Source organism: Zonotrichia leucophrys, chromosome Z, assembly GCF_028769735.1.
Source record: "Zonotrichia leucophrys gambelii isolate GWCS_2022_RI chromosome Z, RI_Zleu_2.0, whole genome shotgun sequence".
Lineage (NCBI taxonomy): Eukaryota > Metazoa > Chordata > Aves > Passeriformes > Passerellidae > Zonotrichia > Zonotrichia leucophrys.
In genome coordinates this window covers 50,107,295-50,134,041 of record NC_088200.1, presented here as the reverse complement: position 1 = coordinate 50,134,041, position 26,747 = coordinate 50,107,295, and the positions used below count along the sequence as shown (strand labels likewise).

The window sequence follows — 26,747 nt, the reverse complement described above, 5'->3', positions numbered from 1 at the left end:
ATCCACAGACTTTCCCTCTTCCAGTTAGTTGGTCACCTGGTCACAGAAGGTGATCAGATTGGTCAAGCAAGATCTGCCTCTCACAAACCCACACTGGCTGGGTCTGATCCCTGGGTTATCTTGCATGTATTTTGCCATATAATGGCACTCAGGATGACTGGCTCCAGGACAGTCCCCAGGGTCAGGCTAACAGGTCTGTGGTCCCCTGGATTCTTCTTCTGACCCTTGTTGTGGATGGTAAATGGGTCATATTTGCTAACTGCCAGTCAACTGGATCCATTTACCAGTCAGGACTGCTGGAAATGATGAAAAGTGGCTCTCTGAGAGCTTCCACCAGTGTCCTCAGAGCCCTCGGGTAGACCCCACTCAGCCCCATAGACCTGTGTGCGTCTAAGAGGCATTTCAGATTGTTGATAATTTCCTCCTGGGTTGTGAGGGATTATTCTGCTCCTGGTCTCCGTATTTCAGCTCAGGGGCTGAGTATCCTGAGGACAACTGTTCTTGCTATTAAAGTCTGAGTGAAAAAAGGCATTAAGTAAATCAGCCTCTTTTACTCATCGTTTGTCACGGAGTTTCCCTCTGCATCCAGTAAAGAATGGAAATTCTCCTTAGATCTGCTCTTGTTGCTGATGTATTTGCAGAAGCATTTTTTATTTTCTTTTATGGGATAGACAGATTGCTGGATTTGGCCCTTTTAATTTCCTCACTGCATAACCTCACAACATCCTTCTAGTTCTCCTGAGTTGTCTGTTCCTTTTTCCAAAGTCCATAAACTCTCATTTTTTCCCTGAACTCCAGCCAAAGCTTTATGTTCAAGCTGGTCTTCCCTGGCTGCTTTCAGCATATGGGGACAGCTTCTGTGTTTTGGGATTTCCTTCTTAAGCATATCCAGGCTTCTTGGACTCCTTTGCCCTTCAGGACTGCTCCCCAAGAGAGTCTTTCAACCTAAACCTCTGTCCTACAGAAGTCCCAGGCACCAGTTCTCCTGTTCCCCCTCCTTATATCTGTGAGAACCAAAATCTCCACAATTTTGTGATTGTTGTGCCCATGATGGCCTCTAGTGACCACATCACCCATCAGACCCTCTCTGTTTGCAAACAGCAGGTCCAGGAGCTGCTGTCCCTAGTTGGCTCACACACCAGCTGTGTCAGAAAGTTCTCTGCCAAAAACTCCAGGAACCTCCCAGACTTAGGCATTGTTTGAAGGCAGGACCTTCACAGGGGTAGGTAAAGCACTTGCAGTTCACAGAACTGAGAGAAGAAGTCTTGTTGGCAGACTTGGGTTATATTCTCTTATAAATGTGCTTCCGGTTACATTTTGTCCGCTTTGCTATAATTTTTAAAAAATTTTCAATGACACAAGAAAACCCCAAAATATAAGAGTGGCTAGTGCTGCTCCCTGCTGGAACCCAGGGCACAGGGAATGTTTCTCTGCCTGTCCTGGGAAGTCCTGATCCCCAGGAGAACACTGCTTTTAACCCTCGTCCATGGAGAAAACTCCCAAGACTTTGAGATGAATCAGAATCTATGAGTGTGTGAAATAGATAGTAGTGTAGTTTATCACAGGGTGAAAAACTTAGAGTTTTGGGTTTTCAGTATGGACGTAAATAAAAGACAGGATGGGGAATTTTGGGCGTTGTCTGATCTCCTTCTTGCTCTTTATCTACTCCATTTTCTGCAGTGTTGGTAGCACAGAGTGATGCTAAGAAAGAGCAAAAATACAGATGTTGTGTGGAGGGAAAAATAATTAGTTATTGGTAGAAAGGTAGAAAGAAAATATGTTCTAAGAGTGAATTGGACAAAATAATTTTAAAAGATCTTGAACCTGTGTGTCTTGTGACTTTTGGTGCCTTCTCTTTGTACGCTAAGTCTGGTATGTAGACAGCATGCTAAACTGTTGATAAGAGAAAAAATAAACAGCAACATGAACACCAAAAAAACCAAAAGTCCCATTCCTCTCTCAGTCCTGGCACAGAACTTTTCAAGGGTCTCCCCATCAGGGAGTCCATGGTGGGATTTCCACAGTATTAGATCCTTTTCTTCTGAAATTCTGCTACAACAAAACCAGCAACAAGGAAAAATGCATTGTATTATTGTAATTTTTTTTGTTTTGCCTACAAGGAGATTCTTTTTTTTCAAGATCAAATCTGTAATTTTTAGTGGTTTTGTTTAAATAAAAATTATTTAAAAGGCAAATAGGATTTTGTGATTAGCTGTATATAGATCATAACCTTACTAAGAATACACAGACAATAGATATTATTTAACTTCAAAAATTCTGGTTGCAAATTCATAGATTCACATCTATGATCAACGAACCTTTCTTATCAAGATAGCATCTCAAATGTTTGTTTCTATAAAGTTTTGATAACAAAGCACTCTTTAAAAACAAGCAGGAAAGAGCCACAACAAAAAAGACTGACACTGTATAACTGGAGCAAGTGAGAAGGGAATTCTGCCTTCCTACAAGTCCCTTCTGGCTTTGGTTTATCCCATGGTCCTCTTCAGTATAATACTATTTTATTTACCAAAAGAGGTAACTGAATTTTCAGGAGCGCAGAGAGCTCATCTATGTTCTCTCTGTCGGATGGAGGCTGGTCCCTTTGTTTCACCCTACAGAGGTAGGAAAGAACTATCAAAGCTTTTTTCTCTTTTATTTCTTGCTATACGCTGTTCCAAGGGAACTGGGTTCTGGAAACATTCACCATTGTAAATCATGGCTTAAATTCAATCCTTGGTCATCTGTTTAACTGCTGCTCTGTTTTCAGATTTGCACCCAGTGCTGCATCATTGGGAGAACAGAGGGTGCTGTATTGTCACTTGAAAATATATGATAATCATAATGGATAGTGTAATCTACAGTAAAATTACAGTGGTAAATTGTCAGGAAAATACTGATATTAGAGTCCTTTATGTTTCAAAATTAAAAGGGGCTATACATTCTATTTAATGTGTTCCATGAATATTTTCCCATTCCTTTATGATTATACCTTTCGCTAACTGATAAAATCTAAGCCTTTCATCCACCACAGATGCTCCATATTCCAGCAGGCCTTTGATCCAATATGATTGTCTTAAATGGCACTATAGGGTCAGAGCACTTTCGCCAGAGCTTTTTGAGATGCAACATATTTCATAAGGGCACCCTTTTATTAAGATCTCTTCCGCTACTATAATGGAAAACCTAGATTTGTAATCTGTCCCTTACAGGATATTAAACAAAAATTATGCCATCATTATTGGCGTAGTTACTTCAGTGCTTCCAGAGATCAACTTGTTATCATTACATTTTTCTAAATGGCTTATTGCTTCTTTAATACAAATGGATTTTGAGTGGCCCTGAAGTATAAAATTAATAAGGAGACAAATTGTGTAATCCTTTAGACTAATTAAAAAATGTGTGACTCTAAGCTTCATACAATTAAACTTGATATAAATTCTCTCCTGTTCTCCTGTACCTTTATCAGGGTTTAAATTCCCTTGTGCACTTCCATGGAAGGAAAGTTCCATGCTTAGTAACTCAGGAGGAAGCACTGAGGAAGGATTTTTCTTTAACTAGTTGAGATGAGATGAGCTGAAGTGAATGTGGAAATATGATACACAGAATTTACTGTGCATGCATAAATGAAAAGAATTTAGATAATGTAGTATGGTCAGGTATCTACTTCATGATCTTCATACATGTCTCAGAACATGTTGCTGAAAACAGAAGTTCACTGGGTCAGCAGAAACAGCCACAATGCTGGTCATCATAAACCCTCTGATAAAAATGGCATGTCTAGGTATGCCATTTAAGCATACCATTCAACATAGCCTGGGAACAATGATGTACAGCACTCCATGACATACAAAATTTGAAACTACATGTTGTTTGCGAGTGGCTGAAAGAAGACATTGCCTCTGTGAAATGTGCAACTTTGTATACTGCTGTGCAGAATAATTTATACACATTCCAGAAGTTTATGCAAAAGCATCTTTGTTAGGTTCTCTCTAATATCTTTACAATACAATGAGATCAAATGAAGAGGAAAACTCCTGGAATAAATAAAAGGATACCTGCAATCCTATTAAAGAGAATACATTGCTTTCACCATAAAATGCTGCCTCCAAGAAGTGTATAATACCTTCAATAAATTATCTTTCTAAAGAATAAAATGCACCCAAATAGTTATTCTGGGAATTGTCATTGGTGGTTCTGGCATAGCAGTAAAACTTTGCAACTTTGCACATAGATTAGTTTAATTTTCTGTGGAATCTGAACACTATCAAGTGAACATCTACTATGTCAATTGGCTTGACTTCAGACTTGTGAACAGAATTCGATGGATGTTGCTTACTTGGATTTGAGACTTCTGAATGTTGCAGCAGTGGCCATGCCTCTTTTATTAAAATACAGAAATTTGTGGTTGTTTCTCGTTCCCAGGTTTCTGCTTTGGAGCTCCATACTGCTTATACATGTTCACTTACATTTTTCACTTGGATGTTTACTTGCATTTGCTCCAATTTCCCCCTTCTTTTCACATAAGAAAACAGAGACACTTGAGTTAGGTCTTCTAAACAGGTGTCAGATAATGTAGAAATAATAATTGATAAAGCCCCAAGAAATTTTCCTTTTATTTTGATGCACAAATTTTCTGTTCAAGAAAAATGTCCTTTCTACCCAGATGAGTGATATCTAGGTATCCTCATAAGGAAAAAAGTCTGTAAATATGAAGAAGAGCTAATTCATGGAACAACCCAGTGGAAAAAAATATTTCCAAAGGTTTGGGGGACTTCTTGTTTTTTTCCAAGTACTTGTCCACAGGAAGTCAAGCTGCATTTTAAAACCCGGGGCAAATCTTTTTGCCAGTATACCTTCTGAACATCTGATATTGATTTCAGGACTGAAACTATCCATTTGGTGAGAAATTTTTGTTCAGGGTAATGTGCAGCATGTTGGACAATCAGATACTGCTAAATTCGGGTATACATCTGGGGTGCTGATAACTGTGTTTTGGAATAGTGGTTTTATTATTAATTGCCTGGTTGAAAGACTTAAACCATTTGGTGCTTGGACACATTGGAATCCTTTAAGTAAATAGTTTAGTCTTGGCATCCTTTCACTGTAACTGCTGCAACTTATCCAGTTAATGTTGAAGGGGTGGATGTTTCATCTCGAAGCACATTTAGAAGGACAAAATTTGGTTTTATACACACTGTCTCGTACGCTAAAAGCACTGATTTTCAAACACTTTATAAAAGTCCATAATTCATGCCCAGCCACAGGCAGGATTTGCAACTATTTCAGCCTAAGTTGGGAAAGCACCTTTTTCTGTGTTGGAGAAACCTGCATTTCTTAGACTGCCTTGAATTCAGGTTAGGAGTCTGACATCACAAACTGCATTCAAATATTGCTATCAGAATTTGGTGACATAGAAAGAAAATTTACATTTAAACAGGTAGTACAGTCATGTACTAAGCATACTCCAATATGAATAACAATATATTACAATAAAAATAGTCAAGCTATAATCCTGCAAATCTTTAGTGAGTGCTTAACTCTCAAAGGACTCCTAAGTTTGTAAAACTAAGAAGACATGTAACTATTTGCAGGATTTGTGCTTTAGGACTTTTCTGTATCTTATGAAGGTCAATGAAGGTCAAGTCTGGAATATTTAAAAGTCTTGTTGAGGTGTTGAAATATTTTTGAAAGTAGAAGATACTCATATGCCAGTGGAAATAATTTAAAAAATAGGACGGAACACCTATCAGGATCTGTATGTGTATCTATATGTATGGAAAGCAAGCAAGTAACTACAGGTGCACTTCAGCAGAAAAGATACAAGATTTTGTAGTGCAAAAGGACATCAGCAGTATTCCTGGCATCAACTTTTACTCCACAGCTCCGAGTACCTTAAGAAAATAATTAGTTTCACTGCTGCAATATAGTTTGCCCAGTAAAACTTTAGAAACTTCCCCATCTACTGATAGGAACCCAGCAGTGGCTGCGAGGGATGTGCTGATACTTAGTTTTGTCTTATTAAAAGTGATGAAGTCAAATCCCAAAGCCCTGCTTCTTCCCTCTAAATGTAATCACCCAGGGAGTTAAACTCTAGTGAAATAAAAGTTTCTAATTTGACAAGATCCAAACAGGTTTTATGTACTGACAAAGGTCACAAATTTCAGGTAGGTCATTTCACTTCTGAGAAAAGTCAGTACTGAGGTAAAAACTGCAAATATTAGAGAACTGGCAACGTAAAAGGCTTTATCTGTAGCTGGACTTGTTTGTATTATCACAGTACAAACACATTATAAGCAGTAAAAAATAATATTTTGTTACTAAACATATAGAATGTCTTTTTTTAACCCCCGCAGCAATAGCAATTTTTCAATAACAGTGTCTTTACTGTGTTTTACTTTTTAAAATCTGAATATCACAAAAATATAAGCCCATGTGCAGATGACTATTTTGAAAGATACCTGAACTATCAGATTCGTACGTTTCAAGATTCATTTTGAAGAGTTTAAATCAACCCATGGTTTATTCCTAACTGTACCCATCTCCACTTCTGAACAGGAATAATTCCAGTGAATGCTCCTATTCCATTCCAGCAAATCAATTCCAAATGTATTTTCTTGACTTCGTGTTTTGCTACTACACTGTCTCCCCAGAAGATGTTTTAAATTGAACTATTTATTATTTATAGGCTCCTGTTAAAGACTGTAAAACTCTGCCTGTGTTGAATTTTCATTTTGGCCTGCTGGCCAGCTGGTATTCTGAATTATCTGTCTTTGTGCAAACACACTAGATACTTAGGAGAAGATTAGGTATTTACTTCTTGGGGAATAAATGCTCATATCAGATACTTTGTTTCCTTGGTAGGCAAAAAAGATGCTATATTTGCCAGCAGATGGGAAAGGCTGATCAGATAAACTGATATGAAATTTGCCAGAGTGCTACACTTCCATTTTTCATAATAAGAATAATTAAAACTGTATGACTGGAATGCTGAGAGGTGACTCAAATAATTGACTGGTTAATGTTAAGAAGGTGTAAATTCTCCAGAAAAGCCCTGTGCATACCAGCTGAAAATGCAACCCATGAAATAAATCCATCTGCCTACATTTATTTTAACAGTAATACTGACCTTGGAGCAAGGTATTTCTGAAGGATTTTTAATGACCAGCTGGAGTTAATAGCCTCTGGCTGTACCTCAGGCTTTAAACTCAGCCTAGCAAGCCATTAATTCCTAGGAAATGCTCTGTTCCTTGGTTGTTACTGCCTAACAGCATGACAACCTAGACTGTAAATAGCTCTTGGCAGAGAAAATTATATTCTTAAATGCACATAGTACCTTCCTTCAGTAAAGACTCCAAACTATTTACAAGGTGAGGGTTCTGAAAAAGAAGGTAAGCAGAAATTATTATATTCCTGGGAAAATAGTCTTTCATAATGGACAGGTCTAAGCAGATGCATATTCCCAGTATGTCTCTGAGAAATTATACACCCTTGGGGCTGTGTCACTGTTCACTGCTGGTGTTTCTGGCTGTAGGCTAGGGAAGCATCAGCATTATCCTCTTCTACTGCTGGCTATTGGGCAACGCAGTCTGAGTTTTGAGGACATTTATAAGTCCTCTGGGGAAATACAGAGAACGTCTGCAAATGTCTTTCACCAGAGAACCAGAATGGCAGGAAAGAAAAAAAGTAAGTTGTTTGTGATCAAGTCTTTTTGCATATGTACAACGTCTAATACATCTAAGGCAATAGAGCCATCTGCAGTGAATGCTTGCTGCAGGTGAGGAAAATGTGATTACTGAAAGGGATGAGCCAAACAAAATAATTTTTGATTGCTACCATGTCTTCAAAAACATCTGCGATGACATTAGTAAGTATGACATTAGAAGTATGAACAGTCAGACCCAGTGACTGATAAACCACAGGAAGCACCTCTCTGGAAGCCAGATTTTCTAGCTTACTCTGTAGCACTAGCATGGTCAGAATGGCACATTCAGGCCATTTCCCATTCAAGCACAAGCGTTTGTGAGGTGCCAAGGAATCTAGTCCTGATGCTGAGAAGCTGTAAGCTCACGTTTAACAGCACGCACATCGGTTGTACTTGCCAAGTACTCTGCCTAGCCTTAAGCACAGGACCTAAGACTTTGTCAGACCATTAGAAAAGGCTGTGCAGAAGGCTTTGCTAGGTATGCAGCTATACTACACAGAAACACAGAGCTTCTAGAGCCTGAAATTTATTCATAACCCACTGTTAAACCTGTCTGTTTCACATTTGTGCATGAGAGGAGACTAATACTACAGATTTGTAAGAGTGCTAAATATAATATGATAAATACCTTTTGTCATGTTGGTTAAGGAATTTTACAATGTGGATAGAATAAAAACCAGTGATGAGGACAAAACTACTAGAGAAATCAACCTCAAAAGCCACAGGAAAAAAAACAGGTCTTCTGATAAAGAATATTTTGCAGCATTTATTTTTTTAATTTTATCATCATTTGTAACTGGCCTGCTATGAATTTTGTAGGTCTAACATTAGGTTACAAGTTCTCTGAACAAGCACTAATACATTTTATTATAATTTTAAATACAGTGCTGCTGAAGCTAGCAAAATGACAGTTAGAGATCTGTTTTTAATTTGTTGCAGACTTTCTGAAAAGACCTCTTGTGCTTTCTCCCTGTTGCTTCTTAATTAGGCTCTCTCTATCCCATGACAAACAGGTATTACACTATTATCCAGACACAGATCATACGTATTTTCAGTTCCCATTCATGCACTGGCACAACTCAGAGCAGCACTAAATCATGTCATTTCTGATTCCTCTTAGTGGTACAGCACAACCATAACTGAACAGAGTGCCTGGCAAAGTATGAATCATCAGGATGTCAGCAGCACAAGAGCAGCTCTGACAAAAGATGCACAAGGTGTTGCTGATGGAGTTTTTGCTCCACCCACCTTACACCTTGAGAAAAAAATCTAGATAGGGTCAAGCTCCCTATCTTCTCATGCTTCCTCATCTGTTCCCATGTGCAGCTTGGCTCTCACCCCGTGGCATAGAGAAGGATTTTTGTGAGGTAGTAAGTAATGCCACAGCCGCCACATAGGTTTTGAATATTGAGCACACTGGAAACACTAAAATAGGTAATGTCTCCTTAACTAATTTAGTTACTTGTTTTACATGGTGCATTTTACTTGTTGTAATACATAGCCACATATGATAATTTTTAGAACATTTCACTGCTGTATCCCAAATCACAGAATCATAGAATACGCTGAATTGGAAGGGTCCCACAAGGATCATTGAGTCCAAATTCTGGCCCTACACAGCACCATCCCCAAGTCATATCATGTGCCTGAGAACATTGACCTAATGCTCTAGAGCTCTGCTCTGGGCTGGTGCTGTGACCACTGCCCAGGGGACCCTGTTCCAGTGCCCAACCACCCTCTGGGGGAAGAACCTTTCTCTAATGTCCAACCTAAATGTCCCCTGGCACAGCTTCAGGCCATTCCCTGGGGTTCTGTCGCTGGAGACACCCTAGAGAAGAGATCAATGTCTGTCCCTTCACTTCCCCTCTTGAGGAATTTGTAACTGCAGTAAGGCCTGTTTTCAGTCTCCTCTTCATGCTGAACAGACCAAGTGATCTCAGCCACCCATACCAATTCCCCCAAAGGCTCTTCACCATCCTTATGGCCTTCCTCTGGAAGCTCTCTATCAGCTTAATGTCTTTTCTATATTGTGGCATCCAAAACCAGTAAATACACCAAGAAATCACACAGAAGGCTTTTTGCATTCTAGATATTTGCCCAGTGTCACTTAAATTTTTCTTCTCTGTTACTAAAGTTTTTGATGCTTTAATTATTTTTTTCTTTACATTATGGCCTTATAGTATTTATTTAGTCCTTGGAAAAGGCAAGGATTGATGTCTTCCTAGAAACCACAAACCCAAATAATAAAGATTCAGAGCAACCAGGCTTCTTTAGTCCTATCATTTGAGTGCATTTATTTGATCTATAATAATTATTATACGTGCTTTTTAATAATATTCCTTAGTCCCCATTTCTACAACATTTTACAATGCCAGTATGACATTGCTCATTTACTAGATGGAGAAAAACAGCCAGTTGGAGAAAGGGAATTCACCTACATATCATGTTTGATATCATATTATTTTATGACAAAATCTATTTTGTGAGATCAAATATGACAGAACCTCTAATAGTATTGTAACTGCTGTCAGATTTTTTTTTATGTTCTATGAAATGAAAGAAATATGTAATGGTAAGGAAATACATAGTTAAATCTCAGGTTTGAACTAAAGCTCTTAAGCAAACTTCAGGGCACATCTCTGAGAGATAACATGGAAAACAAGGAATGCGACATTGTGCGTACAAGAGAAACAGGGGGATGCAACTGTTTCCAAAATTAATAAAATCTTTTATGGAGAAACAAACCCTATGCCTTAAAGTTAGGATTAAATGAACAGCCTTATGAGCCTTTGGGCTACTACTTTGTGACTTTTAATACATTAAAATTTATTTTATAGGTGACAACAACTTGGCATTGAGATGTTCAGATTTCAATTAATTCAAATTTAAAATGTATTTATTTGTAGTTTTCAGATACATACTCTCAGTCTTTTCATCAACACAATACAATATTTATTTTGCTATTTCATTTTGCATGTTGCATTTGCATATATACCTTTCATTTATAGAGGTATATGAAAAAATGCTTCCCAACCAGGCTTTATGTGGTCTGTACAAAGCTGTAAAAAGCTTTTGAACACTATGAATTATATTATTGCAAGTGATTATCAGTTGTGAATAAGATTCGGTGTATTAGATTATAGATCATTTAAAGGTGACCCAATGTAAATATTCAGTTAATGATGCAAGAAATTGAGGGAACAAAGGAACACTGCATTAATGAGAGAATGTGATGGAAAACAAATTGGTATTTCATCGGAGATGTCACAAGGAAGGGATTAAATCTGAAGATAAACAAGGTTAAAGAAAGGTTAATACCAATAAAGGAAGAATGATTGCTAAAATAACTGAAAGGAGATTTGTGAAAGAGTGCATTCCATCGACTTGCAAATATGAGTACTGCAGGCAAAGGAGTGTGGATGACAAACTGTTTAAAGAAGGAGTGAAGGCAATGGAATACTAGAGTTATACTTCCTTTGGGAGGTCAGAGAAGCATGATATTGTAGTGTCTAACAGGCTAAATGAAGGAATGAGAAATAGAAGGTTTTCAGAAATGTACAGAGACTGTGGGGGGAAAGTTGGCAATCCACAAACTGCTGTTCTTATTTTCTGTCATAGAGCTGTTTTAGCCACTTTTTTATTAACACTGGAATGATTCTACAGACTTCTCTATACTATTTTGGTAGCTACTTTAGGCAAGCTACTCAATAGTGGAGATCTTTTCCATTTTGATGGGATCGCAACTGAGGCATTTCTCTTTTTTTCTGTAAGGCTGTGGTCTGCAACACTGAAAATATGTAGTTTGTAAAGGCTTAAAGGCTACAATCATAGACTGGCCTATGTTGCTGTGAAAAAATGATCATATACAACATTCAGCAAATATAGAAAAATGCAGACTATAAAGATGAGTTTTCATTCAGCCCTCTTTTCCTCTGTTCTATGGCTTTTATTTTAATAGCAAAGTCATCACTAGGAGCACTATGATGGAAATCCATCTATTGAGTGAATATTGGTAATTTCCTCACTTTCATGTGATGTATAACATCTTTGTGTTCATGTGGGATTTGTTTGGTTTTGATGGAGACATAGGTTTGGCAAAGTTTATAGATGAAGAAGCAGTCTCTCATTTCAAGGAATACTATGTTAGTGTAGCAACTGTGCTTCCATTTTTAACAAAAGCATTTAATCCATATGATAAAAGGCAGTTTTAGAGAAATTTATTCACTTAAAGGCTTTTCTTTCCTCCTTTTAATCTTACACTTGTCTTATATTCCATGGACAATGACTATTTGATGGATTTTTAATATATTTCTAGTACATTTAGAAAATTTCTGTATTGAATGGAATTAGAAATTGAAAGCTGTTTTACTTGTAGTGTTTTACAGTGTTGTGGGCTTGTTTGAAATTTCAGTTTCAAGTAGTGGCCAGCTCTCTCATGCTTTTAAACTGGGAAGAAAAAGGAATTTATTGAGATTTACTTGCTTAATTTGAAAATATCATCTGTAAAAATCAGGTTTGCAAAGGAAAAAGCTGAAGACTTTCAGTGTGTGATATCTTTGAGTTCAGTGGTTTACTTTATGATAGTAACTTAATTTTAAAGATTTAATGCTTCATAGCTTATAATGAGTTTGAATAATAATGGAATTCATGAAAGACAAATTCTTAACAGGCAGTTTCCCATATCTTCAACCCTCTGAAAATTGATTCAAGCACAATCTTTATTACATTTTGCTGACTATTTATTATGGCTCCTGCTTTCTGCCAGCAAAAACAACACTTCCCCTTTTATCATCTCAAATTTCGGTTAAACCTCACAGGTTCTAGAATGTGTAAATACCTCTTTTAGTTAAGGAGAGTATTTTATATAAAACAGGAAGGAATATAGTCACACTCGTGAAACTGAAATGCTCACTGGAGTATTTCATACTGTTAACAGCTTTCCATCCTGTAGCAAGTATTTCATGCTTCTTCCATATATGCTACAGCAACTTTTTAGAATATCAATAGGGAATACCACAGAAATTACTCTAAGCTCTCTGCTTCAATGTACTGTACTGCTTGATTCTATGGAACAAACTTTGGAAATGCTCTCCAGCATTCAAGGGTTCAGCAGGACACAACAGGAGCAGGAAATAAAGAAAGATTTTTTTTTTTTTAATTTTTATTGTCTCAGTTCTTGGGAATAATTGATGTAACTCATGATTTCTTTGTATAGCACCTGCTATGAGTGCAGACAGGTACAGGAAAAGGATTTATTTTCAGGATTATTTTCCACAAAAAAATTTATAAACTATAGATAGAAATGTAATCACCAACCTAAACACTTCAGCTTCTCTAATAACACTTTGGAAAGATATATAGTAAGTTGAATTATGAAAATCTTGACTCTGCCAAGATTAGCTAAGTGATTGATACATGGTACAATTTCCAAATTTTATCCTGGTGACCATATTTTAAACCAGTCTGAGAAATAAGAGGCCTGCCTTAACAGAAGGTAGGAGAACTCCTAGGAGATCTCCTCACGTCTGGTTTAAAGAACATTTAACAGCACTGGCCAAATCAGGGCCAATTTTTTTGGATCCTTCAGAGGGTCCCCAGCTAAAGATTTAATGGTGTTTGCATTAAGAAGAAACCAAACATATTCATCTATTACTTGGGACACAGAACACAGAAAATGTACTTGTTCTGCTCAGGAGTAAGTAAAAATCCCCAGGATGACAAATCAACAGGAACTGCATTCCAAATCAACAAAAAAAGAAGGAGAGATAAAATTATTTCAGTGTGAACATAAAGACTGTATGGTATGCGCTGCCCACAAAGTTCACCAAAAGGATTTGCAGACTGATGCCTCCAAGAAGCAACTCCCTCCTCCTTACTGAAGACAGTTTCTTTAGTGGCAAAGCATAAGCAACCATGAAATTATACTGCAAATCGAATGGGAGATATGGGAGAAAATGAACACCTGGAACTCATGGAAGTCAACATGCCTATTTGGTCAACAGCTGCCCAAAATACAGTATTTTAGTGAGTAAATTTTCAAATGCATAATCAGCATCTAGAAATGCCATATCTGTCTATTCAGAAATCCTCTACTGTGGCTAGCAAACAGCAATACACTTAAATCTATTGGTGACTTGTAACACACTGTGGTCTTCTCTGGGAATCTCTTGAATATAATTTATGCTTTGCTTGCCACTGTGTTGGTCATGTAGTTCCCATCCCATCTCTAAAGGACAACAGTATGGCTGTAGCATTTACCTTAGCTCCTTGTTATCTTTGTTATCTCTGTACCAACCATTTTGAGCTAGCTACCGATCTACATGAAGGCACATACTCAGCTAAGGGGTCTGGGGGCATTTTGCTTGGTACATGTCTGTTGCTTAGAGCAGTTTGTCCTCTGTAGCTAATTGTTATGATGTACATAAAATATATTATGTATGTGGTGGTCATGTGCATTAATAATTATATTTACCATGTACCTTTGTGCACCTCACCTGCAGTTCATTCCATCAGTCTACCTCCCCCAGCATTTAGTCTAACATTCCAAACTTCCTTCAAACAGCTGGGACTTTTCATTTTTTTTTTTTCCTTTCTTCCTTTTTCCCCCTCAAACTCGTCAAATATGTATTTCTTTCTCTTTCCCTAACAAAGGACTTTTTTTTCCTACCAAATTAATACTGGCCAAAAGATCAAATGTAGATATTTTACTCTGAACCGAAGTATAGTATCTGCTGTGTCTCATCTAAGTGCAAGGCTTGCATAATATGAGGCACTTTGGCAACATACGCTGGGGAAGAGGAGATTGCTAGGGTTCTCAGAGAGCAGCCAGGAATTCTCTGGTATGTGGAATATCCTTTCTGAAATATTCAGGGTTTGAAGTAATGGAATTTTATATTTGTAGCAGTGCTATTTCTGGTGACTTAATAATTTCAAATATTCTTTCTGTCAGAGATTTACTATTAGTAATTCTCTAAGGCAGCTCTATTAGCTCTATATGTAGTAGTATCTGTTATTAAAGATCAAGGCTAAAGAAATAGCAATCCCCATGACATGTTTTAACCTCAAGTGTTTTGCATTTATGAAAAGTGGGAGTGGAAAACTCCATACAGAATGTCTGAAGTAACATAACGTTTGTATAGGCATTCACTTGATTTGTACTACTATTTCATTATTTGCATCATTTCCACTTATTTTTGACTATTTAAAATGAGGGTCCTTTGAAGGTAATATTACCAAGTATTCTTTCCACCTATTAGGGTTTATTAATATTAGTAATTTACTTTCACATATGTTTTTGCTTCTATTTTAAATATATTTTTCTATTATACCCTTTCCCATTACTTCCTTAAATGCTCTAGTTTGTTGTTTTGGTTTTTTTTTTTTTTAATTCCTGTGTTTATTTTTTACAGCTCCTAGTATATTAAAATGATCTTTTGCCATATGTTCAGGTGTGCATGAGGACTTTTTGTGTGGTTGGCTTGTTGAGCAGCAACAAAATTGTGTTAGTTGAGGGTGTATTCATCAAACTGATTAACAAAGGCTGTTTTTTGCCACTCTGACTATGGAACAGAAATACACTTTGGACAACTCTGGAATATGTTCAGTCAGGAACATGGAAAATGATGTTATCAAACTCCTTCCATTCAAGCTTCTTTCAGTGTACCAGAACCATAAAAAGTGTCATGAATGAAACAACTAATAATGCTGACATTTAAGAAAGTGTTAACACAATTCATGGTAGATAACAAATTCTTCCGTGTTTTCACGTGACAAAAAAGAAGAGTAGAATGATTAGAAGAGTTGCATGAGTTATGAGCTGGACTCACTGTGTAAATATGGGCATTACATACAAAGCTCCAAGTTATGGTTGGCAAATGTGTTGGATGTATGGGAAACATTCCTGACAGTTTGTCTTGATGGGTTGCCTCATGACCAGCTGCTGTTTCCCAAGAAAGAACTTTTAAATTTTCACAAACAAGCTTTTAATTCATCAGGTGTTTCTGATTTGACAGGCTCAAATGTAAAAAGTAACTTAAGTAATGCATAGGGATTTCACGGTATGGGTAGGTTGAACTCGCTTTTGTACTGATAGGGATGTCTCATCTTATAGAAAACTGAAAGCAGAGGTGATCAAAAAAGAGGCAACTTCTAATAAAAAAAGCAAGAATGCCAGAATGAATGCAAGAATATGAAAGCTGAATGGGAGTAAGGAGTCTGAACATCAGGGAGTCTTTTAAAATTGAGTAAAGAAAAACAGCAATTTTAACTTCAGCACCTGTGGTTGTCATATGTTCAAGCAGACTAAATCTTCAATACAAGTCTAATACAAACTAGCCTATAATTGTCACTGCAATTTAACTTAAAATCCATATGAAAAGTAACAATTCAACCTAGGTTAAAGACAGAGAGAGTTTTGCCTTAGTAACTTTGTTCTTTGCTTTTTTTCTGTTTTGTTTTTCCATAGGTAGGAGTGCAATGAGTGCTTTACCATCCAGTTTCTTCAAGGAGGAAATAAAGACAAGGTGGTGTAAGAATGCATATTTGGAGGAAGATGCTAGGAAACAAAGAATTCTGTGTGCTGATGGCTTCTCAAAAAGACAGTTGGAAATATAGTAGCAAATTCCCACCAGCTCTATTTTTCAAATAATAAACGTGGAGGTAAAACCAGGCAGGAATGAAAGAACTACCAGGGTAAACAGGAGAAGGAGCTGAGGAGATGAAGAGGAAAAATGAGAGGAAGAGAATTAACTATGACTATGTATGTAGGCTAGGGAATGATGAGCAAAAATGCACCAAGTAGTTAGGTTGTGTAGCATTTTCAGCAGGACTGCTTTGAGGACCAGTGTCAGAGTACAGGTCTTGGTAGTTTTATTACTAGTGCTTTATAACAAACTGAGGGACAACAGGGTTCACCCTGTCTATATTTCTCACTTTGGCACCAACACAAATTTCAGTAAATTGAATATTTATTTCCAACCCTAAGTTTATTCAAAACAAAATTTCTTACTTACTCTATGTCTGTACTCATACTGGTAGCATTTTGCTCTCAGGGACACAAGGACCTTCTATGTTCAGAACACTGAAAAGAAGCAAAAGTCTAACACATTTTACACTTAAAAAGTGGTACAGCTGAAGGGTTTTATTCATTCATGATCAAAGGACAAAACTGTGGGCAGGCACCTGGGCCTGGCCACGGCCAGCGTTCAGCGCATGGCGGCCGAGAAGACACAACCCACACTGGGGCCACCATGTCCCTGTCACAATGGCTTCCCTGTGGAGCCGCTCCTGAGCTGCGTGTGCCGGGTCAGACCGGCTCTGCCCATGTCACTGGTTTTCAGTGTGTTTTTCAGTGTGCTCAGTGAGTTTTCAGCGTGCAGGCCACAGAGACACCTCACTGTCGCTAGGGACCCGCTGGGAGTGCACTGGCCCCCAAGACCGGCAAGGCTTCTGCCACAGCTCTGCCTCTTGGTGTCCCATGTTTGAGTCGGGAGGCGAAACGTGTGTGGCCAGGGCGGGCTGAATCACAGGTTCAGAATCAAAGAACCACAGAGTATCCTGAAATGGAAGGGACCCACAAGGACCATGGAAGTCCAACTCTCGGCCCTGCGCAGGACATCCATAAGAGTCACAGCATGTGCCTGAGAGCCTTGTCCAAGCTCTTCTTTAACTCAGTACTGGGAGGCCTGTCAGTGCGGGCCACCCTCAGTGCGCAGAGCCGCCTCCCCAAGCCCAGCCTAACCCGCGCTCCCGAGCGCTGTCCTGGGTCACCAGAGGACAGGCGGCCCCGCCCCGCCCCCCCGCGCAGGCGCGGCGCGGGGCAGCGGGCAGCGCGCGAAACCCCAATGGCGCGGCGCGGCGCGGCGGGCGCGGTAAGCGGCGGGCAGGCAGGGGCGGGACGGAGCGGGCGCGGGGAGCTCCGGCGGGACCTGCCCAGCCGCTCCAGGGAGCCGCGGCTTCTCGCCCGTCCTGCCGCCACTGGCCGCGCCGCGGTGGTCGCGGGCCGGGGGCTGTCGTGGCGGGAAGGGGATGCGCTAGCCCGGATGAGCCGCCGGGCTCCGCGCCCTCCCCTTTCGCTCTCCGCGAGAGCTGGCGGCGCCGAGTCTGCCGGGGAAGGGGTGACATGGGCAGCGAGGGGGCGGGCCTGCCCCCCCTGAGGCTTTGAGGTGGGCAGAGGAAGGTGGCCGCGGCCTGCGCTCCGTCCTTGGCGCTGCTGCCCGAGCTGCTGGTGCGTGCCTGGCTCCTGAGGGGTCCGTGCCAGCGTGCCCCGGCCAGCCTGGCCCCGAGCGCTCCAGCGGTGAGGCAGCCCCAGTTTCTCTGGGCAGCCTGTGCCAGTGCCTCACCACTTGCTGGGTGGAAAGTTTCTTCCTAACATTTGGCTAAACTTACTCTAAGGCCATTCCCTTTGTCCTATCACTACATGCCCCTGTAAAAAGTCCGTGTCCATCCTTCTTGTATTCCCCGTATAGGTATTCTCTGGTACTGAAAACATCTGCAAAGAGAGACATCAACATCTGTGCTGTCAGCGTCTTGCTGTTCCCCCTCCTTCTAGGGAGGAAACAGAGTGACAAAAGGTCATTTTGTGATGTATGTGCAAGATAAATGCAACAATAATACACGGATACAACGTTCCTAAATGGTTGATAGAGGGAGGGGGATTTGTTTCTGATTCAGCAGACTTCGCCAGCTTTTGTACTGTGCAATCTGACACAGACATCTGCTGAGGTGGAGGAGCTCCAGCAGAGTAGGCTTTTAAGGAATACTGTCAGAAAATGTTGCTGGCCTTTTATTTAAACTAAAGATTAGGGAAGACAGATGTCCTGTAAGTGCTGGGAGAATTTGACATTTTAAGTTTTGGGTTTCGTTCACAAATGTAGGTAATTAAATTTCCACTCCTCTCAAAAATTTTCCAAATGGCCATTTTTCATGTGGGAGGATAACTAAAATAACTAAAATGGCATAATGCTCTCTCTCTGAGAGTGAAGAGTCCTTTAGGTAAAACTGCTATGATATAACAATCCAGTGATGGGCTTCTGAAAATTAGGAGAACCTTCAGAATTTGGGATTTTTTTCTGATATGTAATTAAAGGCTCTTAAGCTGCCCCCCATCTCTTTTGTGAAATGAAGACTTTATTGTCTGCGCCCAATAAATTTAATTCAGTTTATGTTCTGAGTTACATGAATTACTTGCTCCATTATTTGGGTTTATGCTCACCCCCCCTTCTTAGCTCAAGATTGGAAAGCTGTGTCATGAGAGCTGATCACCATACAGTGTTTGAAGCAGGGGTGGGCATGTTGCGGAAGGCGGAGATCGGGGCGCTGCTGTATTACTTTATAATATATCTGTTAATTCCAAATCCATGGAGCCCGCCCGTCGGGCCTGGCCCTGCCGGGGGCGCCTCGGGCGCGGCGGGGCGGGTGCTCACTGCTGCCGCCTCCTGGGCGGCCATGGCGCTGCAGGGCTAGGCCCCGCCGCAGGGCCTGGACTCCAGAGAGAGAGCCTGGCGCTGGGAAAACCTGGTTCGAAAAGGATCCCAGAGGTTGTCTTCTTGCTTACAAGCATGGATCCAGTTTTGCTGATAACTTCTGTGCTTTTTATCTTTGTATTCTCAGGAAGTGAGATGTGTGTGATTCTGCCTCTCCATGTCTTTGGCTACTAAGGATTGAACATGGTAGTTTTAACCAAGTTTCAAAGCAGAATAAAGGTTTTATGGTGATTCTATTCCTATATATATATTCTAAAATTCGAAGGCAGGGTCAAAGAGAGAGACTGATATTCTCCATGTTCTCGGGCAGGAGTCCTCTGGAACTGGATAATCTCCCTTGCAAAGACAGGCACAGAAATTTGGGACTGTTCAGCTCGAATAAGAAAAAGTTGTGTAGAGAATCCACAGCCACCTCCCATTATCTGAAGGGAGGCTACAGGGGAGCTGGAGAGGGACTCCTCATTAGGAACTGTAGTGATAAGGCAAGGGGCAAAGGGTTCAAACTGAAAGAGGGGAGCTTTGGGTTGTATATTAGGAAGGAGTTCTTTCCAGTGAGGGTGATGAGACGCTGGAACAGGCTGCCCAGGGAGGCTCTGGGTGCCCCATCTCTGGCAGTGTTCTAGGCCAGGCTGCACAAGTCCTTGAGCAGCCTGGGCTAGTGGGCACTGCCCCTGCTTGCGGCAGGGAGGGTTGGGACTAGATGATCTGTAAGGTCCATTCTACCTCCTTAACGTTGTATGATTCTGTGATTCCATCTGGTCAGCACGTGCATATGGACCAGCAGGGTGTCTTTATGAGATGATTTAAAAAAGTCTTTATGAGATGATTTAAAAAAAAATATTTTAAGTGAATACAGCATATTTTGTGCCAACTTGACCTAAACAACGAGCAAAAGTATGCCAGATTGTAAAGATCTTGCTGCATGCATAAGTGGTAGAACAGCTCTCAAAAATCCAATCTTAAACAATTAAACCTTCACCAAGAAAGGTATTCCCAGAAAATATTTTTCAGTTAATACTATAATAAATTGCTGTCATTGTTAATGTTATTAAAATGAAGACAATGGTAATACTCATTAAAAATCTGTAACTCCTTTCATGCAGTTTTGGGAATTAGAAAGTTCTTTGTGTTTGAGACTTGGTGGCACATACCAAGACACACCAGGTCCCAAGAACACTTTAGGATCATGCAGTTAGTCTACTTTTTAGTCTACTTTCTAAGTTACAGGAATGTGCAGTATGTTAAATATTATGGAGGTGCAAAATACTCTTTATTATTATTATATTAATAATAAACTCAGTAAACATAAATAATAAATTTACAAAGATAAATCTAGATTGTTTATATTAACAATCACTATTTACTCTTCTGAATTTTGGAAGTTTTGATTTCAGTGTCTTTAAAATTTGTTCGGAGTAAAATGCTTTTACTCTGTGTAACAATAAAGGGCAGACTCATGTCGGATGCTGTTTGTGAGAGGTTTCTGTTAGTTTTTTAACTGTCAGCCTTGCACATGGTTGCAGGGTACTTCTCCATGCATTTTTAACTTACAGTAGAAAGTGTTCTAAGCAATACTGTGAGCTATAGTTGCATGATTTTACTAGTGATGTAAAAGTACAGGTATTACTGGACACACTGTAAGGATACATTATTACTTGCTCAAGTGTAATCTGCGCAGCATCATTTAAGGTAATCTTGCAAAATAAAGCCCACAGGACAACTGCAGCAAAAGGAACTTTGTAAATCTTTGAGAGTAATAAATGTAAAGAAAACTGTAAATACAGTAAATCTGATGTTACCAGATTTTTAGTTTGGTTTTTATTTGTGTTTTTTTTTTTTAAAGTAAACAAGTATATAAGTAAATGTACTATTCTTTGAAATTAGAGCAGAACTAATCAAGCTGCTGCAGAGGTGAAGCAGAATGAGCCTTACTTGGCTAACTTTAATTTCTTTAGTGTCATGTGTCAGACATGAGAATTGGATTCCTAGACTTCTGACTCCTGAAGCCAAATTGTAGTGCTGTCCTTCCTTCCTATTGATAGATTTATTGGACATTTTTTTTTATAAATCTTGATTAACTGTTTGACAGTAATGAAGTATTCCAGATAAGATTTTAATAAGGTATCAACGGAATTGACGTAAATGAGTGTCCAAGTAGAAGAGACCAAGAGACATAACACTAGCTAGAATTTTTTTTCTATGCTGTACATTAGAAGTTCTTATTTATCATCAACTGACCTCTTTCATAAGAAGCTCTCTTCCCATAAGATAAGAGAAAAATACATCTTTAATTTCATGCTGGGGCAAAACTGGGAGGTTTTTGTGAACGGATGTGACAAGCATTATTGACAAGTCAGGGTATCCTCTGTAGCACGTTAAAAAGTAAGTGCTCATAAAATATGCAGTAATAATTGACTGAAAATTACACAAATCATTGTCTCATCGATTTGAATGTCAGTTCCCAGTCTGAACTGACAGTCTTCAGTCTAAATCCCCACATAGCTAATTGTTGCTGCGGTATGAGTTTGACTGAGTGAATGAGCAAAAGTCTTTGCTCTAGATGTTTCTGAGGAAACTTATCTCTTCTTGTTTGCAAAGAATGAATGGCCTGATTTAATGCCTGTGAATAGCATGAAACCTTGTCAATGGACTCCAGGGACAAGTATCTGTGGGAGTGTGTTAAGATAATGTACAACAAAAACGTGTAAATGTTGATGTGGATGTCATGAAGTTATTTTTATTCTTTTGAAGAATACATTTTTCTTTTTCTGTCAGATGTACTTAGTGCCATAAATACATCTTTATTCTGAAGATTTTATTTTGTGGCTATTTCTGAGTGTGAGTAGTCAGAGAAAGACTACTCACACTCAGAAATAGCCACAAAATAAAATCTTCAGAGGGGGAGAAGTATGAGACTCTTTTCTTTTATGCTAGAGAAGTGCATTCTTTCATTTACAGGTTTGTTTTTACTGTGAATACTTTTCACAGATTTTTTTACTTACACTTATTAAGCTGTCATTAGAGTTCATATAAGTTAAATATGTGTAATATAAACTGAAAAGAAAATACTTTTTTGGGATTCATTTTGGTAGAATATTGACCATCATTGCATAAATTGTCATGTCATGTGTGAGGAGCTTAAGGTTTATAATAGATTATCTTTGAGGAAAGCTGTGAAAAACAATGTTTCCTAATAGGCTAAAGTATATAAGATTTGTGTGTTTCATCTCTTTTTGTCATGTTTCCTCAGTGACTTTGAAGAAATTATTTTCTCTTTGTTCCTCTGTTTCCTTATGCTAATGCAGAAATGCTTCAACCATGTAGAACTGTGGGATTTCAATGCAAGGTATGTTTTTCTGTTTTTCATTACTAAATAAATATTAGAGATTCTTATAAAAATTCTTGGTGTAAGAATTAGAACCCAACTGTACGAGTAGCTCTGGATATCAATAACACCTTATGTTTTTACCTTATGTTCAAATACTTGAGATAAAGAATTTTACCTTATGTTCAAATACTTGAGATAAAGAATTTGGAACATATGTCTTCTTTTTGTACACCTGTGTAAGCCAGGGGGAAAGCTTGAATTTAGCAGTTGCATGACTATCATAGAAGCATTGTTGGAATTATAAAGCACCTTATGTTCATTCATTATTTAATTGAAGGAAGAAAGGTGAGTCATTCTTCTCTGCATGTAGACAGGTTGTGTCCCTGTTGCTTTCCCTCCCAACTCCCACAGCTTAGATGGAGGAAGATTATGCTCTGGCAGGAACATTTTTAGGTTTTCCCGTTGCCTCCTTGTAATTTTAGTACATATGGGTGGAAGTAAGTGCTATTCCTTGATACACTAATACAAAGGAATACATGTTTTTTCCTATATTACACGTCATAAGTGACTCCTCTGATGAGAGGATTAATGTTCTAGCTTGTTAAGTACAGTTTAATGTATGTGCTTCTGTTCATGCTTGGACATGGGAGAATTATTTTATAATATATCTGTTAATTGCAGAACTTAAATTTCTAAAAAAGCAAGTGCCAGGGATTGGTGTATATGCAACATCCTCATCACTGATAGCTCATAGGATGTAACTGGCACAAAATGCTGCTAATTACATGGTGAAACTTTGAATTAATCTTTACCTGTTTTTTTTCCCCAGAGGACATGAATTTTAAGGAAATAGGTTTCTCTGTATTCCACTCAAACAGTATACAAGTTGATAGAAAAGGAAGTTCTGTGGTGAGGGAAATTTGGGTGATTGGTTTGGTTTGGTTCATGTTCAGACCAGAATAGAATGGACTGTTTTTTGGGACAAAAATCATGTAGACAAACTGTATTACCAATTCACAAAAGAACAAATGTTAACTTTGGTATTAAATGCATTGTCCAAATGCCTCTTTTTAAGGTGCTTAACAGACGTGGAGCAAACGCCACATTTGTAGGAGACCTCTTCCAGTGTTTGACCACTCTCCTGGTAAAGAAAGATTTCCCAGTGTGTCCAGTCTGAACATCCCATGATAAAGCTTGAACCATTTGCACATATTCTGTTACAATGGATTCCAGGAAATCCTGGGAACAGACCAGCACTCCCTCTCCAGGTCCCCTCCGGACCATTCCAGGACCTCCTTCCCACCCTTATCAGAGTGTGGGGCCCAGCCCTGCACACAGGACTCAGGGTGAGGGCACCAGGGCTGAATCCAGCAGGTTGATCCCAGTCCCAGCTGGTGATGCTGTGTCTGCTGCCCCCCAGGATGGGGTTTGCCCTCCTGGCTGCCCGGGCACACACTGCTGGCTCACCCTGAGCAGCTGCCCACCAGCACCCCCAGATTGGTTTTTTTTTTCTGAAGTGTTACTCTGTAGAGAAGAAGTTGAAGAAAATCTTTCAGATGTTTGAAATGACAGTATAAATATCTAATATTGGTTTTAAGCTATGGGAGACAGTTGTAACCACATGTAAAAGTTTTAAGTGAAAAAGTAGAATTTCTAATTGGTAAAAAGTTGCTCGTTTGCTAGAATTGGGTAATGAAAACTCTATAGCCAGATAACCCAGATAACTGTTGGGTAACCCACAAGATAGGGAGTGATGCATTAGCTGGCAGATTTGGTATAAGAGAATGGGTACAAGCAACAGATTTAATCTAACAAGAATTTACCATTATTGCTAAAAGGCTTAATTTTTCTAATGTAGTTACTTGGTAGGCTCTTACGTGGATGTGTTTCTCACTGTCATTAAAGCTTAATGTGAAATTTAGGCTTAATTGAGACTAACAAAAATTTTGCCATTGATGTAAATACAACCAGCATTTCATTCCTTTTCTTGTAAGCTGCAAAATAAGATCTAACTTATGTGGCGTTTAGACTGCTCTTATCAGAGACCCATACACAATTGGTGTGTGATGTTACTGTAACTGTTAGTGAAGCTAAAGTGGTATTAGCAATAATTGGACTTTCTGCAAAGTGCTGTAAAAATATTTTTATGTTGCCAGATACCTGAGACAGTTCTACCTTCTGTATTTTGAAGGCTCGATCAGACCTAGTGTCTCTTCCCAGAGTTGCCTTTATTCTTTGCATAGTTGTTTTAGCTGCAATTTCCCATGTGTCATCTTTATTTCCATTGTTGTCATAGAAGTGAGCTGAAATTTACCTGGACTGAATGAAAAGGCCCTGTCCAACAAGCTAAATCCAAGGATCTTTGAACGTTAATTTTCATTAGAGATATCCCCCCAGAAATTTCATTCCTCAAGCATTAGGAGAGACTGCTACATTCCAGTGACCTGAGTGTTACCAAATAGTCTTGTAAGGTGTACTATTTAGATTGCAAGACAAAATACATACACCTTACTGAGGAAATACATTGAATGGAGATGTGCTTCACACCCCCTTCCCTCTCTCCATTTCTAGAAATGTGTGAAGGTGTGTGCTTGTTTGCACTTCTGTTCACCATGCCACGCACTTTCAGGATGTAAATTTTAGTTTCTTTTGTATTTTGAGGTGTATTCTTGTTACCTCTGTGGTAGATCACTGATAAGAGCAAAGCAATCCACATACAGAGGAGCAAGTATGGAATTAAGGAGTGAGCTAGCAGCCCTTTGTTTTTTTCAAATCTGGGTTTTGTTCTAGGAGGTGATGTTGATCTGCTTAACATCAGTGTGCACTGATCAAATCTTAGGATTTGCCTAATAGCCTTGAAACAAATTTAGATTTTGCACATCCATCTGATTCCCTGTGTTCTGGTACAGATAGCTTTATGTTGGTCTTGCTGGATATTGTTCTGACTCCTGCTGACATTGAAATTCTTCTGAACTGGGACATTGTATGTTTTGGTACTTTGCTGAATTGCCGAGTCTTCTGCCAGAGATGTAAAGGTACCTTACTTTATTGCCTGTTTTCTCCTCTTAAATTTAACTTTAAAAAAATTACTAGTGGTGTTGGAGTATTAGTAACTTCTTTGGTGTGTTCCTTGCCAGGAGTGTCTTACAGTGGATTGTAGTCAGATTTTTTTTTTGGTTTGTTCCTAAAAATCCATTGTGTGGGTTAGTACTTACATATTTTGTGTTTGAAAGTATAGTTGATTGCCTTCTTGCCCTGTTAAGATTCATTATGGAAAGGTAGCAAATAACATGTGTAAAATTCAGTGATATCACTCCTGCTTTCACTGTTCCTGTGGGCAGAAGGTAAGAGTTAGATGGATGTGCTGAGATACTATTTCTGCTTTTTCCATTAAAGAGGGTTTTATTCTTTGTTTTTAAGCCTCTTGAAATGGGGTAAATTAGAGGGAAGATCTGCTCCTACAAGATGATCTATTGGAACCAGAAAGTTTTAAAATTAATTTTTGTGTGCGGCAAATAAATTGTATTTTTTGGGATCACGAAACCTGATTAATGGAAATCACAGAACATGTTGAGTTGGAAGGGACCCATAAGGATCATCGAGTCCAGCTCCTGGCCCTGCACAGGACACCCCAAGAGTCACAACAGGTGCTGAGAGCATTGTCCAAATGCTCTTGAACTCTGTCAGGCTGGTGCTGTGACCGCTTCCCTGGGGATCCTGTTCAGTGCCCAGCCCCTCTCTGGTAGAGGAAAGCTTTGTCATGATCACACAGTCCTTTTGTGGGGAGAGGGAGATGCAATGTTTTCAGAGTATCTGAGAAAGGGAGATCTTGCATGAATCCCAGCAAAGTTTGCTTCCTCAGGGCATCAGGTCTTCTCTAGACCTGCAGAGCAACAGAATGCAACTGGAAATGTAATTCTGCAGTTTGCAATGATACTCAGATGATACCTGTGCAAGAGGTTTAATATATATGCTGGCCTCAAAATTAGCTGCGCTAGAGGCCACAATTGCTTAAACATGAAAGCTGAGCTCTTTTTCCTGTGAGACCTGATAATGTGATTCAGAAGGCAACTCTGTTAAATTACTAATTTTCAGAGTGAATAGAAGAAACAAATATAGAGCAGCAAAAGAGAAGAGTTAATTACTTTCTCCAGGAGAATTTTTAGTCTAAACATTGAATAATAATGTTAGCCACCTGTTTGACAGCTGTTAAGTTTGCCAGATTTCATGGATT

General features: G+C 39.1%; 1 protein-coding gene across 5 annotated transcripts in view; it reads left to right on the top strand.

Moving 5' to 3' along the window:
• Nucleotides 1–17,498: 17,498 nt before the first annotated feature.
• FANCC (FA complementation group C) overlaps nt 17,499–26,747 on the top strand; it is a 74,262-nt gene continuing 65,013 nt past the window's right edge. For 2 of the 5 annotated variants that reach the window (XM_064736576.1, XM_064736575.1), the window contains exons 1-3: nt 17,523–17,571; nt 22,491–22,531; nt 23,589–23,657. In XM_064736576.1, the coding sequence (XP_064592646.1) occupies nt 22,493–22,531; nt 23,589–23,657 (108 nt within the window). In that variant the 5' untranslated portion in view covers nt 17,523–17,571; nt 22,491–22,492. Of the gene's footprint in view, nt 17,572–22,490; nt 22,532–23,588; nt 23,658–23,842; nt 23,860–25,481; nt 25,549–26,747 lie in introns of those variants that run through there. The other 3 variants (XM_064736577.1, XM_064736579.1, XM_064736578.1) reach the window with 3 other exon arrangements.